A 16,810-nucleotide genomic window follows, 5' to 3' on the forward strand; every position below is an offset into this window, starting at 1 on the left:
GACATTAATACTAGAGAGCCAGGTCAAATCAATGTAAGTAGGATGTCATGGTTGTCAGGGGGTTTCTGGATCAGTGGGTAGGCAAATGTCTGTCACATGCTGCAGACAGAACTGGAGTCATTATGGTCATGATAATCACACAGAGGTCATCGAGCTCCAAGGAACACTTCATCTCTTCATGCCCCCTTTCTCTTTAGGTCCCAGTGCTCTTCAAACACAAGGGCACTCCAGGCATTTTAAACTCATCTTATTCATAGTAATCTCAGTTTCTTGAATGATTGTGGTTGAACTCAAAATGCTTGTGTTGTCTTAAGTGCTCCTCTTTTTCACACCTTGTCTGTCTTTTGCATTTTATACAAGCCATATTCTGAAATCTCATCCCTTAAAACCTGTTTTTTTCTTCTGTTTCTTTCCTTTCGTTTGCAATTATCTCAGTGTCTGTCAACACAAACGCCAGTTGTACTAAACCTCTTGAATCCGAGCAATTGATTTTTGTCCTCTGTGGAGGACATTTGTTTTTTGTTTTTTAGACTTACATGCCACAGTTAAGTGCCTGGTGTACCTTAAAGAGGACATCCTGTGATTTTAAGAGATAGCAAATGTTTAAGGGATTTGACCAATAGGGGGTAGCTCAGTGGTAAAATACGCTGGCTACCACCCCTGGAGTTCGCTAGTTCGAATCAGCATAAAGGGCATTCTGAGTGACTCCAGCTAGGTCTCCTTAGCAACCAAATTGGCCCGGTTGCTAGGGAGGGTAGAGTCTCGTGGTCGCTATAATGTGGTTTGTTCTCGGTGGGGCGTGTGGTGAATTGAGCGTGAAGCCTCCACACGCGCTATGTCTCCGTGGCAACGCGCTCAACAAGCCACGTGATAAGATGCGCGGGTTGACTGTCTCAGACGCGGAGGCAACTGGGATTCGTCCTCCACCACCCGACCATGAGGACTTAGAGCGCATTGGGAATTGGGCGTTCCAAATTGGGGGGAAAAATACCCCCCCCAAAAAAGGGATTTGACCAATGACAGCTTCTCCTTGGTTTTTAAAATGGTCTTATATCACAGACTGACGCATCACTGACAATCACAATTAATGCACTATTTTCTTTTTCTACCTTATTAGACCCTTGAAATGTACTTTTTTTAATTTTATTTTTTTATGTAACGTAATGCAGAGAAGTTGAGTCAGTCTTATCAAATAATATTTTTGACTTTAATCAGTTAATTTAGATGTTACCACATGAATTGCATCTTTTAGGATACTTACAAAAACATTTTTAGCCTGATCCCATGAACATTATGTGTCTGTGGCAAAATTTTTGCAAAACAATATTGTGCGGTTCATTACACATATTACAGCAGTTCTGAGGTTAAATATCCTCTGTGTGGAGCTAAAAGTGGGTTAAATGTTCTCCCAAACAGATGAGATTTGTAAAACTATATTGAGTTTTAAATCAACACTGTAAAAAATTGATGTAAATTTACGGCAAAATTCCTACAGCAATCTACTGTGATTCTTAAATACAGTTTACTGTTAAAAATGTTGCATTCTGGGAGATCATGAGCAGGCTCACTGTGAAGTGACTAGTTTTACGGTAAATAGCTGTTCTATGCAAGGCACTAGGGGAAAATGAACATTTAAAATCATGATATCATCTTGGTGAAAGCTATAGTGCCCCCCCCACCCCATGAAAATTTTAGTTTATGGCACATGGTTAGTGTTCATGATGCTTCTGACCAACTCTGTTCTTTATCATCTCACATATGAGAAGTCCAAAAAACAAAAAACAACAAAAAAAAAACCTTTGAAGCAATATACATATTAAATGTACAATTTTGCCAGGATTTAACAGTGTATTTTTTTATGAAAAATACAACAACAACATGTACACAGTAAAATAACAGTATTGCACTGCATTGTGGATTATAATGGTGAAATACCCATAAGCCTTTGCACTTGAATAAGTATGTATGCTTTGGCAAATGCATTGGGGCTACAAAAATTGTAAAAAAATAAAAATAAAAGTACAAAAGTTTTTATTCAGATTTAATAGAAGTATTAGTTTAATTAGTGTTGTTGTTTTGTTATCAATAGTTGTGTTTTGATTGAAGTCATCATTATGGTGATTAGTGTTCTCTTGAGCTGGCACCTTGGACCTTCATTATTATTAAATTATGTTCTTCCAGCCAGTCAATTTACGTTTAAGTAAAAGACAAGTTGTTGCACTGTGCAACTTGGAAGACAAAACCTAAGGTCAGCCTGAATATCTGATCCTACCTTGCAAATGGCACTATATGTGGCAATAGTGATGCATTACACATAAAAGTAAAAACAATAAAGGATATTTCAGCAAAATGATATCAGCAAATTGAGTGTTTTATGTTTTTGATGAACTTACAACATATCACAAGTTGTTATCAAGACACACAGAAATCAACTCTCGGTGTACAAAGCAACAGTGGTGACAATTATCAAACATAATTTTACGTAAAAAAGTAAAAGCTGAACATTAAAATACAAGTAACTTTGACTACAACAAAAACAATGTCAAAATAAACCAGTAAATAGTAAAAATCGAAGTAATTTCTTCATGCCGCAGTGCATGCTGGGAACATAGCTGTTAATTTCAACAACAGTAGATAGTATGTAATTTGACAGCTATATGCTGCTAAATTACAATTGTATACTGTAGCTGTTAAAACAGTATCTAGCAGTTAATTTCAGCAACAGCAAGACACTGTTAATTTTACAGTAACATGCTGGCAAACCTGCTGCCAGTTCTTTACTGTTTTTTGATGAGAAAATCTTTAACAGTGAACAAAACTGACCTACATACCCTAAACCTTAACCTCCTGAAACCAGAGTGTGACTGATGTGTGCATTTTCCATTTCCCTTTTTGATTTGTAACTAGTAGCACCTAATAAACAAGCAAAAAAAAAAAAAATAAAAATAAAAATAAAAATAAAAAAATAAAAGAAATTCCTAAAAAAGTATGTCCACATATGTGGACGGCGAGACTACGTTGTGAAATTCTAAATAACACTAAGCTATAGAGAGTCATTTCTTTGCTTTAAAAAAAAAAAAACATTATTAAATTGTTTATCATGTTTCCAGGACTGTTGATTATTCATGTTTTTGAGACATTACAGACATTAAATTACGTTACAGCTGAATAAATAATTCAGATTCAATTCAGATTCAAATTAATGGCCAGCATCATCCAATCACTGTCAATCATGTTAAAATAATATTTAGCATTATAAAATTCTGAATCTATGTACTGATTATCATTGTCCCATTTCTGCCAAACATGTTGAGTGGTCCAAACATCATCTGCAGCCTGAAACTGAACTTTTGAACGGATTTTAGGATTGAATCCACTTAGATGTATAGAGAGCTATAGGATGCTCCCTTGCTCCCTATTTAGTGAATGACTTAACCTCCATTGTGCTGTCTGTCTGCACTGGTCTCAGAACAGTTTGAAATGCACCTTATTTTCATCCTAACTCCATATAAAGCCTCTGAAAGCAACAATTTTCAGCTTTTGGAAGAACCCATTTATTCTCAATGTGAAAATGTACAGTAAATATAGGAATGCATTTACTAATGTTAATGAATGGAATCGTAATGCACATTGATAACAAAATTAAACATAACAAAATGTATATTAAAATGAAGCGAAACGACCCACAGATGTGTTAGAGTTGAAGGTTATTCAAAATAACTAACATGTTAGAGACACTTTTGTTGTGATTGACAGTATTAGATGCTCCTCAAGAATTTTCAAATTGTTTCCCAGTTTGGGAATGCCAGAAATAGTCACTGGAAAACATCATAACATCTGACAGGGTTGGGGAGTAACGGATTACATGTAATGGGATTACGTATTTAAAATACAAAATATAATTAACTGTATTCCACTACAGTTACAGTTTAAATCATTGGTAATTACAATACAGTTACATTCAAAAAGTATTTTGATTACTGAAGAGATTACTTTGCATTTTATTGTCATTTGTTTCATTTAATATTTAGTCCTTTCAGATGGAAAACATTTATACATATAAATGATGCGATCCAAAGTGCATTTGAACAGCGGTGAAACACTTTCTTATGATGTGTTACATTCATACGAGCAGACAGAGAAGTAAGTCTGAAGTAAGTTTGGAGCAGAAGAAATAGAAATAAACCTTGTGTAAATTATCAGCTTTACACTAAGCTGAAATGCTATTTCTAGCCATTTTACATGCACATGTTACCAGGCACGATCATATTTTTTTTAGATCATTTTAGATTTCTTTTTTTCTAGTAAGACCTTTGATATTAGGACAAAAATCTTATTCTTGATAATAATTTTTGTTTTGTTTTCCTGTAAAAATATCTAAAAATCCTTAAAACAAGATCAATTTGATTGATCTTGTTTTAGAAACAACACTGCATAAGATATTTAGGTTTTTCAGACAATGTATTTTTAACATGTGTATTTTGTTTTAATGTGTTTATAGACAAAACAAGTGAAAAAATCTACCAGTGCTGAAGAAGTAATCCAAAGTAATTAGAATATGTTACTGACCTTGAGTAATCTAATAGAATACATTACAAATGACATTTTACAGCATGTTTTCTGTAATCTGTAGAGGAATACATTTCAAAAGTAACCCTCCCAACCCTTACATCTGACAAGATGACATCTTGTTGTACAAGCTTAAAAATTACTTAACACAGTGCACATAATCCAAACCCAACAACATTTTCAAAGAAAAAAAAATTATCTTAAGCTAAATGCTGTAAATATAATATGCTATTGCATGATGCAGACCAGTTCTTAATCTTAATGGATGAAGAACACAAACTCAGCTGTTATCTAATATTAATCTTTATTAACTAAACTAAAAAAACGAAATCTGCTCAACAACATATACACATTAGGAACAACTGTCCTGTTTAAAAACGTTTTTGTTTTTTTTGTTTTTACTGAAAGAAGGCAATCAGATGCAATCTTAGTAAATAAAATGAAATAAAAGAAACATTTTTACATGGTCTGATCAGGATTAATGCAAAAGCTTTCCAGAAGATGCATCTGCTGGTTAATTTTATGAATTAAAAAAGAGGACCAAGAGACATTTTCAATGCATGCAAACCAAAACAATTATAAAAGGAGATGGCGGTATCCTCTGATAGTGATTATGTGTGTTAAAGGAAACACAAGCCTCTAGTTACAGTACTATAACAATGTTACAGTAAACAAAATGTACTTTTAAAATACAGACTCTATACAATATACACACACAATATCAAGCCAGTTTCACCATGGGGATTTATATATTAAAGGTGCACTCAGTATTTTTTTCCTCATTAAAATGTTTTTACCCCTAAAGAAATGAAGAATACTTTTGAAATATGTTTAAAATCATGTATAGGGTGAAGACTCCAGTCAGAACCTAATAAAAGCTTTTTTATTCTACATGAAGCATGTTGAGATGTCATGACAAGCTGAATACTACTCTCTTTCTTATCAGATACTTTAGCTCATAGAATAAATAGGTCAAAGCTGACTGTAAATAGCACATTTGCAGAATGGCAAAAGTAAGCTCACTTACGGCCTGTCTGTAAAAGTTTATAAGAAAGAGTTTTTAAACAAATTATCTATGGGGAAAATTAAACACGTTTTTTATTTTTATTTTATAATTTTTTTATTCCAGAACCAGACTGTTGCACTCTGTAGTGATAGTGATGCTTGCCTTAACAAACAACATGAATTAATGCCAGATATTTAAGCTGAACCAAGCATATAAAAAAGGCAGTCTCTATCCAGTGGGGGATTCCAGCTCCAGCTATTGTGCATGTTTAGCACAGCTTAGAAAGACTCTAATATCTGTAATCTGCAGAGTCATACAGGGCTTGGAGAGATAAGTAAGTCCTTGTCCTTATAATGATTGACATGTCTGAAGTTCTGTTGCAATTGTTCCTCACAAGCTTCAGCCAGATGGTGCAGAGAAAGTTTTCAACCGTTGAGGGTGTAATGAATAATGTTCACATGAATATGAGATTCACAGTGGTCACTGCAGTAGTCTGATTATAGAGAGTGAACAGGCTTTTGGGATACATCAAAGTGAAAGGCATAATAGACCTTTTTCACAGTCCGGGTTTTGGAACGCAGAAGTAAATGTATGCAGGGTAAACTTCGACAGCAGTGAATGGGAGACCACAGCAAATATTATATTCACTTATCCATTTGCTCCAAAACAACTATTACATTTAAATGATTTTCCAGAAGAGGAAAAAATAAGAGAGCAGTGGATTAAGCAAGTCAAATGGGAGAAGATGGCAAATTTCCAACTGAGTGAATTGGAAAGTACGCAAATTTGGCTTCTAATTTAAATGTCAACTGTCACTCTCTCAGCAGCTGTCATAGAAACCCCCTCGCAGCTTTGGTAATTCTGTTTTTAAAACTAATTCCAGGGCAATATAACAATAAGCATAATGTTACAAATTTACACTCAATATTTAAAACATATATATTATTTAAAAATTTTGAGAGATTTACGCTGCTAAATAAGGCGGAAATGCGTCATCACAGTCTGTGAAAAAGATCTATACCAAATCAATACATCTCTCTAAATGTAAAGCTGAGAAATGGTTATAGAGAAGTCAAACAACACATTTGATTTAGAATTAATAATTTAATATTTCACTCTTGGTTAAGTCTTGTTTAAGGCCATACTATATTGTTTGTTTAAAGACCCCATTTTGTGGCTTCTAGTCCATGTCTGTTTGCTTCAAGGCCATATATACAGTATGCTAGTGTACTCCTAAACTTTGGCAAAATTCACTATTAGCATACATAAAAAGTTAACGTTTATAGATTTTCTCTTTCAGGAGTACAGAACAAAAAATACTGATGACTCACACTGCACTCACTTATTTTGTCCAATCAAATGCTTTTTAGAATGTGAATGCCCCTCCCCCTAATACCACTGACTTATGACTAGCAAAAGCAAGCAGAGAATCATTGCTGTGATGTAAAGTAAACTGGCTATTTTTTTTGTAAAGCCAGTATTGTCCTATTACAAACTCAGTAGTCCTTTTTAAATGAGTTTGTTCTTGAAAACCAGAAAATAATTTTAAAAAGTGTTGAAAAGGAGTCTCTTTAAAGCCATGAATGAGTTGTGAAAGGTGCTCAGATATGGCATTGTGATCTTATTTACACCTGCCTGCCAAATTGGCTGCTCAAGTCGTTGTAAGTGTGTCTGTGTTTCTATGTGTGAATTTTCAGCGTGAGAACTGAGACTTGTGATAATAAAAGACTTGCGATAATGTCTTTATTACATTTCAGTTACGCTCGGCAGCTCCTGATGTTTCCACACTGCTGCACTTGGCTTCATCTGAGGGGAGACATAAAATGCATGCATAGTTATTAAACGCATGCATAATAATTACATTGCACAATTCCAGCTTGTTTTCTAGTAAACCTATGTAAACATCCTTACAACAGGATACATTTTCTTGAGAGGCAAAATTGCAATAGATGTAGTGACTTGTTTTTTGAATGAGAATATTTTGAATTAAGTTTATTTTTGTAACTGCATTGGCAAATGTATTTTTATTTTTTTTTTCTCTTTAAATTGGCAAATTGTTTTGTCATTTTAAGCATAAATCTAACTAAATTTAGTGTGGCTTGTGGTTAAAACAAGAACAATTTGCCAATGGGATATTAAAAATGTACAAATCAAGATATGTTCTCTAAAGAAAAGTCTTAATATAAGTAAATTTATCATGTTTTAAACATGTTACGATATTTTTTACTGGAAAACAAGACAAAATGATTAATTGCAATGATTAATTGTGAATGAGAGAGAAATGCACTTTTCTGTGGCTTATTCTTTCAGCACTCTCACACACCTGCACTCTTGCTGTTAGTTATCTGGGTCGGTGAATCTGACATCTGTGTGATCTCTTGGGAGGGTGTGTGCTTATGGCTGGAAGAGTTTGTGCTTCTCAGGTCATCTGGGGGCCAACGTAACTCTCCGCTCTCCACCTCTCCCTCTGTGGGCTCCACCACGATGGAGGGCAGCCGTTTTGACAGCTTGGGGTTGCGCTCCTGTGTGTCTGGGAAAATCTGAACAGAGATATTTTATCTGTGGGATTGATCAGATATTAAAAATTTTGCTTAAAAGTGCACTCAGCGATTCCTGAGAAACACTGTTGATTTTCGAACTCAACTGCCAAAACAAACACCCATCCCTTCAGTGCTCCTTTGGAAACTCAGCCCCCAAAATTCATGAACACTGAAAAGCCTCGCCAATGTTAACGTGGCTCCTAGCCCTCGACTTATCATAATCTTTCTTTTTTAGTTTATATTCGTCTGACCTTTTCTCTTGGTCTGTTTCTCAGCCATTTGTCCTCCTTGGAGTTTAGAAATTTTGCATCAGCCAGATTTGCCGTCGTTCTTCTAATGAAATGCCCTCTCGCTCTGCCCCCACCCCCCATCCTGTGCACACGCAAGAACCACCCCCTGTTGCTGACTGGCTGGAGTAGTGTTGTGTAGATCGGTCCAATCCACTTTGTTGTACAGGGCTGTGTACAAATACTAGATTTTTTTTTTCAGCCCATCCACAGAACTGACAGCTAGCAGACTGTGAGGAGATATTTGCAGAATTTGACAAAAAGTGTATTGGATTAGAATTACTGAGTGCACCTTTAAAGTTACTGACACAAAAATAAAAATTTTGTCTCATTTATTCACCCTGATGTTGTTCAAAACCGTATGTCCGTTAAAAAACACTAATGGTTCGTTTCTTAAGAATGTCCTTTGCAATTAATGAAAATAAGTGGACTGCAGATGTCAAGGTCCAAAATGGCAAAAAAATAAGTATCCAAATACATCGATTGGTGAAGAACAGACTGAAATTTAGGTCTTTATTCACTGGAAATATTGCCTTGTGCTGTAGCTCTCAAATCAAACATGGCGGCATCAGACGCACTGCATCAGCTCAATGACATTTGGTCATGACACATAGAAGAACCAATAACGTTTGATGTCATTGACATCAAACCTGATGAGGTACGTATAATGGTGCCATATTTTATGTGGATTAAGGGCTACAGCGAAGATATTCAGTGAATAATGACTGCATCTGTTCATCACACAAAACTATTGTATAGCTTCAGAAGAATTGGAATGTAGTGCATGAGACTTCTTCAATTACAAATTTTTGTCATTCTGGAGCTTGACAGCCCCAGTCCCTTTTTAATTTCATTATACGGAGAGAAAAAAACATTGAGGATATTCTTCAAAAATTCACCTTTTGTGTTTCATGGAGAAAGGAAGTTTTCAGTTTTGTAACAATATAATGGTGAATGAATTAAATTTTTGGGTTGATTTTTGATAAATTGACAGTTCCACTCAAATGAGATATCAATTGGCCAACCAACGTCCTTGCTGAAGGACACTGTAACCTAAATATTAGGCTTGGGATCATTGCTTTTTTCACACATCGATAAGATTTTCCTGATGATTATCGATATATATCTGGATTTTTTTCAGTTATAAACAGGGCTTCTCATTGCCCAATAATCTTTGTCTTTTCAAACATATTTCTCAACACAACTTTGTTCTAAATTTACACCGCCAACGCTCAGCGTCAACATTCAACATTAAATTCGACCTCAAATCATTATCAAAGGACAAAGATTATTTAGTATAACTGGATGATATATTGTGTATAAGTATCTTTCATTGAGCCTACACAATGTATTTTCAGTAACAAGTATGTCTTTTCGTGGTTTGACAGCTTGAATGAAAGACCTATTTAAGTCTACATACAAAGAAATTGCATAATAAACGTTGCCATTTCTAATCGCTCAGTTTGCGCAGTTTCACCAGTTTCACTAACCTGCAAACTCATCAATGTCACTTTGTTCATTCTTGAAAAAAGTACAAAAACCTTCGTAACTTTGGACTGCCATCTGCGGTGCTTCAGCTCGAACTGTGTGTGTGTGTGTTTGTGTGTGTGTGATCGTGACCGCGACCGGCTTCAGTAAATGGTATATCGCCCTCTTGTGGTCTCCCAAAACTATTACAACAGATTGTTAAACAGAGGCCAACTGAGTGAATTGGAAAGCACGCAAATTGGGCTTCTAATTTAAATGTTGACTGATTTTAATATATCGATGCCTTAAAAATATATCGATAAAATAACATGCTGATCAATAATCAAAATATCGATATTTTATGACATCTCTACTAAAGAGAAGGCAGATGTCAGTGGATGAAATGACCAATGAATAGACTTGGTTTATACACCAACCTGAAAGGAAACGCCTTGCTCTTCTGAATCACTCACAGTGAATTCTCCTCGACTGTGATCTGGGTTGTTCATTATATCTGTCATTCTGTTAAGAAAATGAAACGTACATTAGCCTAAAATTCAAGCAAACCATATAATGTTCACCATAATTATTTCTCAGTTTCACTTCTGTTTTATCTGAACAAGTAAAGGTCTGCAGATGGATGAATCTATTGAATGAAATCATAAAGTTTATGTATTTATAAAGTATCTATTTTTTGTCAGCATTTAACAAACAAAAAGGAAATAGACAGATATGAAAGAGACATGTTATTCTAAAATGTGTATATTGTAATGAGAACAAACATTTAGATTGTAACACTCCAATCCAACAATAAATTACCTTTGGTGACCTTTTATGAAAGAGTTTTTCAATATTAAAAGAATAGCCCTCCCTAAAATGAAAATGTTGTCATCATTTCATAACCCCCCTTTAATTCCAACCTTGTTTCATTTTCTTTCTTCCATGAAACACAAAAGGAAATCTTGTACAGAAAGTCTTCTATTTTTCATTCAAGGAAACTGGATTAGGATTTGTACTGCTAAACACCCATAAATGTATCATAAAATTACTTCATACAGCTTGTGCGCTACATTCAGAAGGTGCGTCCCAAACCGCACACTTCTGCACTATTCTATGGCATTTTGTAGTGACACTGAAAATGCAACAAAAAGAAGTGTATTATGAGTACCCGGATGATGCGCTTCTTCAACCGTCAAAAATAAGAGTGGAATGTTAGACACTTCATGCACTCAGTGCTTGTGGTTTGCCGTACGTAGCGGAAGGGGTGGAGTTACCTTGCTGCATTGCTGGTCTGACAAAACAATTGTAAACGATGGAAAATGTAGCAACTAGCGAAATTTTAGTGAAGACAGCACCTTACAAATGTGAGTTGAATGCTTTACCATCACCCCAAGCTGTGTGAATATGTACATTATTTTAGAAGTAAGTGCTGAACTGAGCAGCAACACATCGCTTGCGCGTGAAACGTCACTTCCATCAGCTGTTAAACGGCGACTGCTTCCGTGTAGTAAAAACAATTAAGTGTTGCGTTTGGGACAATACTACACTTTGAAAATGTATACACTACATGGCTGAGTGCATAGTGTATTCTGTAAGTGCATAGTGTATAGTGCATCATTTGGGACTCAGCTAGAGTCTTCTAAAGCCATGCAATTGCTTAGTTGGAGCTCTAAAATCTCATTTGAGGCCACATTTTTCAAACTTGCCGCTTCACAATCAGGCACGTGACACACAAGAACCAATTCTGATTGGCATTAACCCCAATGGGCTGCCGCCCACAATTTTTCACAATCAAATTTAAAAGCTCACCAATCACACATACTGTGGACTAATTACAAAAAATTGGTCTCATTTTTCAGAGAACCGCCCAAATAAATAAATAATATTATTCATAAATAATATTGTATGTGTTTATAATCTTATGATAAACAGAATAAAAATAAAAATAAACTTTTTTTTGTTGTCCTAACTTTGTAAACATGTAATTCTGGTTCTGTTCATTCTACCTCACTTTGAAAAGTCTCATTTTATTCCACTCATTTTATTTCACATTCCATCACAATATACATATCTCAAATGTAGGTGGCACTCTAACGCATTTTACCCCTCACAGATGTGCTCGTCCATAGACATTCAGTCTAATTTTCAGTTCAAGCACCACCCTTGTTGTTTCATTGAATATCTTAGCCTCTGAGTGGACTAGAAGCTCAGTCTAGGTGTCATTAGAAAGCTGAGATCCTCCAATTTGCGATGATCAGTAGTTGAAAACATATTTTCTTATGATTTGTTTTGCATGCTTTTCCTTCAGGGTGGCATATTTTGTTCTGGACATCTAAGATATAACATTGTATTATTCAGCCAAGCAAGCTCACAGACAAATATACAATGGCTAATGTTTAGAGAACTTCCTAAGGTAAAAGTTTTTAGCTATTTGGGGTATACAGCAGCAGTTACTCGAGCATAAAAGAAACGTTTGTATTTGATGAAGTACAGACATCATTTTTCACTTTGTGATTCTTCTGAAAATCTTTCGAACTGTGGCATTAGTGTAGTCACATTTCTGAGAGTGATAACTTTCATTTGATATATGACTTGTCCATATATGTGCTATGTGAAGGACTTTTATTTTCATACAAATATTTCTACCCCATTACCTCTAGAGGGCGGCAATTTTCAACGTGAATATTTTGAGGCCTTTTTTGTTGTTGTTATTTTAAGTAACATAAATGCAAAAGTGATGGTTATCTCTGAAAAGTGCAGATTCTAAGCTTTCAAATGTTACCTCATATGACTTGCTTACGTATACGGACACTTAACGTTTTAAGCATAAACTTTTTAGCGCCCCCCTTTGGACCCGCCGGCGGGTCGTAGAATATCGCATAAAAACTAATGGATGGAAACACCAAGATGCAAATAAACTCTCCAAAATGCTATTAAAAAATAAGTAAGCTCTGCGTGCTCTAAACCGCAAGTATTTTAATAAATGTAATGGAAATTCGTCTTTGCTCGCAAACTGTTTTTGCTATATTATTTTTTTCCCAAAATACATACATAACTACAGATGTCAAACCTGGTATTACACGTCTGAATCTGCCGTTTTTTTAACACAAGTACAAATGAGATTTCAAAGTTTCAGCCAAGGGGAAGATTATCAGTGAATTATGACTTAAGTTTATGTCTGTTCCTCACACAAAGCAATTGTATAGCTTAAGAAAAATTGGAATATAGCACACGAGTCATATGGACTACTTTTATGGTGCTTTTGGTGCATCTTGGATCTTTTTTAGACTTTTGTCGTATGGAAAAGAGCGTCTCTGACATTCTGCCTAACATGCAATGTTGTGTTTCACGTAAGAAAGAAAATAATACGAGGTGAGTAAATGATGACAAAATCTCAATTTCTGGGTCAACTATTCCTTTAACATACTTTGATCTATATTAATGCTCCAACATGTCTGTTGCAGCATTTGCATACTCGTTCCGTCAGTGATCCCTAACAATCACTTCCTGCCTTTCTGTCAAACTGGCTTTTTTTCTGCCTAAATCCGATTGCTAGAAGTGTGCTTTTAACAAGTAACACGCACACAACCAAACACACCACCAAAACTTTGCTCCAGGCTTCGACCGCATTGTGACATGAACAACACTGCTGTCCTGCTGCAGGTGGGTATGCAAATGCAGAAGCGTGCTTTAAAACAGGCCACTGTAACTCTCACTCAGGCTGATGTTGCTTCGCAGGACTCTTTCCTATTTACAGCCTGTTCTAAATAGACAGAATTCATAGTCGAACACTGAAGATAATAAAACTGTGAACACATATGCCAACAAACAAGCACTCCCACCCACACGCACACTCACAAATCCTGTTCAATTATTCAGCAGATGAAATCTGGATAGCACAAAGACCTATTAAAAACTATATCGACATTATCGACCCAAATTAATCAAATACAGAATTCACATTTGATATTTTTCCTGTGTGCAGACTTTTTCTTTTTACACGGAAAGATTCACTGGCCACAGCCATTAACTATAAACTAGAGAAAAAGGGGAACCTTTACTAATGGTAATAATAAAAGTTTATGGAAAAAGGAAGAGAATGAAAGGGAGAAAGGGCAAAAGAGTAAATTAAACAGACATGTAGTTATTTCTCTATGTTGCCAGGGAACCAATATAAGGAACATGCTGGGTGTAATTGTTTAAGTGGTGCTCTTCATAGAATGGTGAGGCTGTTAAATTCAGTGCTTTTAAGTCCACATTATGGTGTACTTAGAATGACTTGTGGGTTTGCTTCAAGAAACACTGAGGTAACTCAACTCATGGCCTTTCAACATAAACAAACATCCCCTAACATCCCAAAATGTTTATTACAATGATGTTTGAACAGTTCACCTTTAGGAAGCCTACAATATCCAACAAGTCTCTCTTTTACTTTATGCTGGATTTATAATTGATCAAAACTAAGTCAATAAATTGCTCTCACTGAACTGAACTCACACCAAAGATCTAACATGACTTGGCATGCATGGTGAAGCCTGTGCTCGAGATCCAAAAATCTTCTGGCAGACAGAAGCCTTTGGCAATGCGTTAAAATGATATTAAACTGATTTCTTTCAAATTCCACCCATGCTTTTGGGCATTGGTGCATGCATACACACATATGCAGATGCACACATAAACACACTCATAGACCTCAAAGGAGGTGCATCAATGTAAGTTAGACTAGACTGAACATATAATGGCCTAAATGTGTGGAGAATGTTGAGTTGAATATTAAATATTTAAATATTTGACAAGAACTGAAACTATTGTCATTAACTATTCTACTAGCTTTCCTAAGTTGAATGAACTTTGAACCATTCTTTTTTATTATTATTTTCTTTTGGAGTGACATGAATCTAATCACAGCATGATCAACCACAGGTTAGTTTTTAACACACAAACCTTCAAATGTATTCTGATTTAACAGCCTTAAAGAAACTGTTCATCCAAAAAATGAAAATTCTCTCATCATTTACTCTCATCATGACATCCAAGATGTGTATGACTTTCTTTCTTCTGCAGAAAACAAAAACAATGATTTCAGGAAGAATATCACAGTTCTGTAGGTCCATACAACACAAGCGAAAGGAGTAAAAACGGTGAAGTTTTAAAATGCACATAAAGTCAACATAAAAGTAGCCTAATCCATAAAACTCCAGTGGTTTAATCCATGTCTTCTAAAGTGATCCATTTGGTTTTGGGTGAGAACAGACCAAAATGTAACTCCTTTTTCATTTTACATCTTGTCATTGCAGTCTCTAGGTACAATCATGATTTCAAGCTCGATTACATTTCCTACTGCTTGACGCATGCACAGAGAGCTAGATGGCGCTAGGAGGTGTAATCGAGCTTGAAGTCATTCATGATCGCCAAGGAGACAAATGTCAAAATATACAGTGAAAATTGAGTCACATTTTGGTCTGTTCTTACTCAAAACCAATTAAATCACTTCAGAAGACATGGATTAAACCACTGGAGTCGCATGGATTACTTTTATGCTGCCTTTATGTGCTTTTTGGTGCTTCAAAGTTTTGGACCCCATTCACTTGCATTGTGAGGACCAACAGAGCTGAGATGTTCTTCTCAAAATCTTTGTTTGTGTTCTGCAGAAGAAAGTCATACACATCTGAGATGGCATGAGGGTGAGTAAATGATGAGAGAATTTTTATTATTTTTGGGTGAACTATTCCTTTAACACAAATGTACAGTAAGCATGATCAATACACAACCCCATCTAGAGGCAATTACTGTCGTCCAAAGACACACACACACACAACAAAAAAAGGGACCAACTTAAGTTAGTCAAAAGTGTTATACATCAAAGCAAGAGCCATTTATATTCAACTCTGCGCCAAAAATACCAAAGAGACACGAAATACCTGAACTCAACTTACACAACTAATCAGACACTGTAGTGAATCTAAATCTTTATTTTCCAGCAATATAGTTTGAACTGGTTCCCTGAGATTTACGCAGTTTAATAACATTTCCCATCGTTCTTTTTAAAGCTTTAAATGTGCAATGGACTAACATATCAATACATTGTAGATGCCTACCTTTCTTGTCTCCCGTTTTTTTTCTTGAAGCGCGAGGTATGTTACTATACTCGGTATATTCTCCCGTTAAACCGCAGAACACCGAGTGAAACTCACACAGCTTCCGTTTACATGAGGCCAACCACCTGACTTACAGTTCTGACCTGCAGCGGAAAGTTACTGTTGAATGCTGTCAGTTTTTGATCCAGCCAACGTCATTCATTTACATGTTGAGAGCTGAACGCTTGCAGCATGAATCGTCGTATGATTGGTTATGAGAAGCACGCACTGAGATCGTCATCGCAGCCTGTTTGTTCATGTAGTAAAGAATCTCTCTGCTGTCCTCTCTGATTAGAGATGACGATGATTACGCAAAGGTTCGGGTAAGTTCAGAGGTCTCTTGAATGGCCCCTTGAGTGGCAAACTAGTCAGTCTAATTTTTTTAATATGGGGGGGGAAATAAAGCCCAAATAATATACTGCACCAGAATATAGAAGCAAGAAGGTACAAAGAAATGCACCCCCATAAAAAAAATAAAAAAATAGAAAGAGTGTTAAATATACATCATGTTACTGTTTAACTGATTACTAATAGTGTTTTAGTGAAGTTATAACGTGTTATTATGAATTTTATGACTGTTGTCTGATTATTTAGAGTAGACCGCTGATTCCCCCTGCTGACTTCAATGCACACAACAACAACATTACATTTTCATCCATGGTGTTTACAGGGGTCATTTTATTTTATTTTATTTTATTTCTTTATTTTTTTAATCGTTTTATTTCCGGGTTCACAACGTAATCTGCACTGAAAAATGCAATGCACAAACTGAAAACTACTTTGCAAATGTTGGGGTCCTTCGCA

At 35.6% G+C, this 16,810-nt stretch overlaps 1 protein-coding gene across 1 annotated transcript; it reads right to left on the reverse strand.

Moving 5' to 3' along the window:
- Window positions 1-1,955: 1,955 nt before the first annotated feature.
- On the reverse strand, window positions 1,956-16,217 carry LOC127412269 (protein LBH-like). The gene is made up of 4 exons (XM_051648500.1): window positions 15,968-16,217; window positions 10,307-10,391; window positions 7,899-8,115; window positions 1,956-7,381 (listed from the first exon to the last, which is right to left on the reverse strand). Exons 2-4 carry the CDS (start codon window positions 10,388-10,390, stop codon window positions 7,329-7,331), a joined length of 354 nt encoding a protein of 117 aa, XP_051504460.1. The 5' UTR covers window position 10,391; window positions 15,968-16,217; the 3' UTR covers window positions 1,956-7,328.
- Between the last annotated feature and the right edge of the window lie 593 nt (window positions 16,218-16,810).

The sequence above is a fragment of the Myxocyprinus asiaticus genome, chromosome 21 (genome assembly GCF_019703515.2).
Source record: "Myxocyprinus asiaticus isolate MX2 ecotype Aquarium Trade chromosome 21, UBuf_Myxa_2, whole genome shotgun sequence".
Classification (NCBI taxonomy): Eukaryota; Metazoa; Chordata; class Actinopteri; order Cypriniformes; family Catostomidae; genus Myxocyprinus; species Myxocyprinus asiaticus.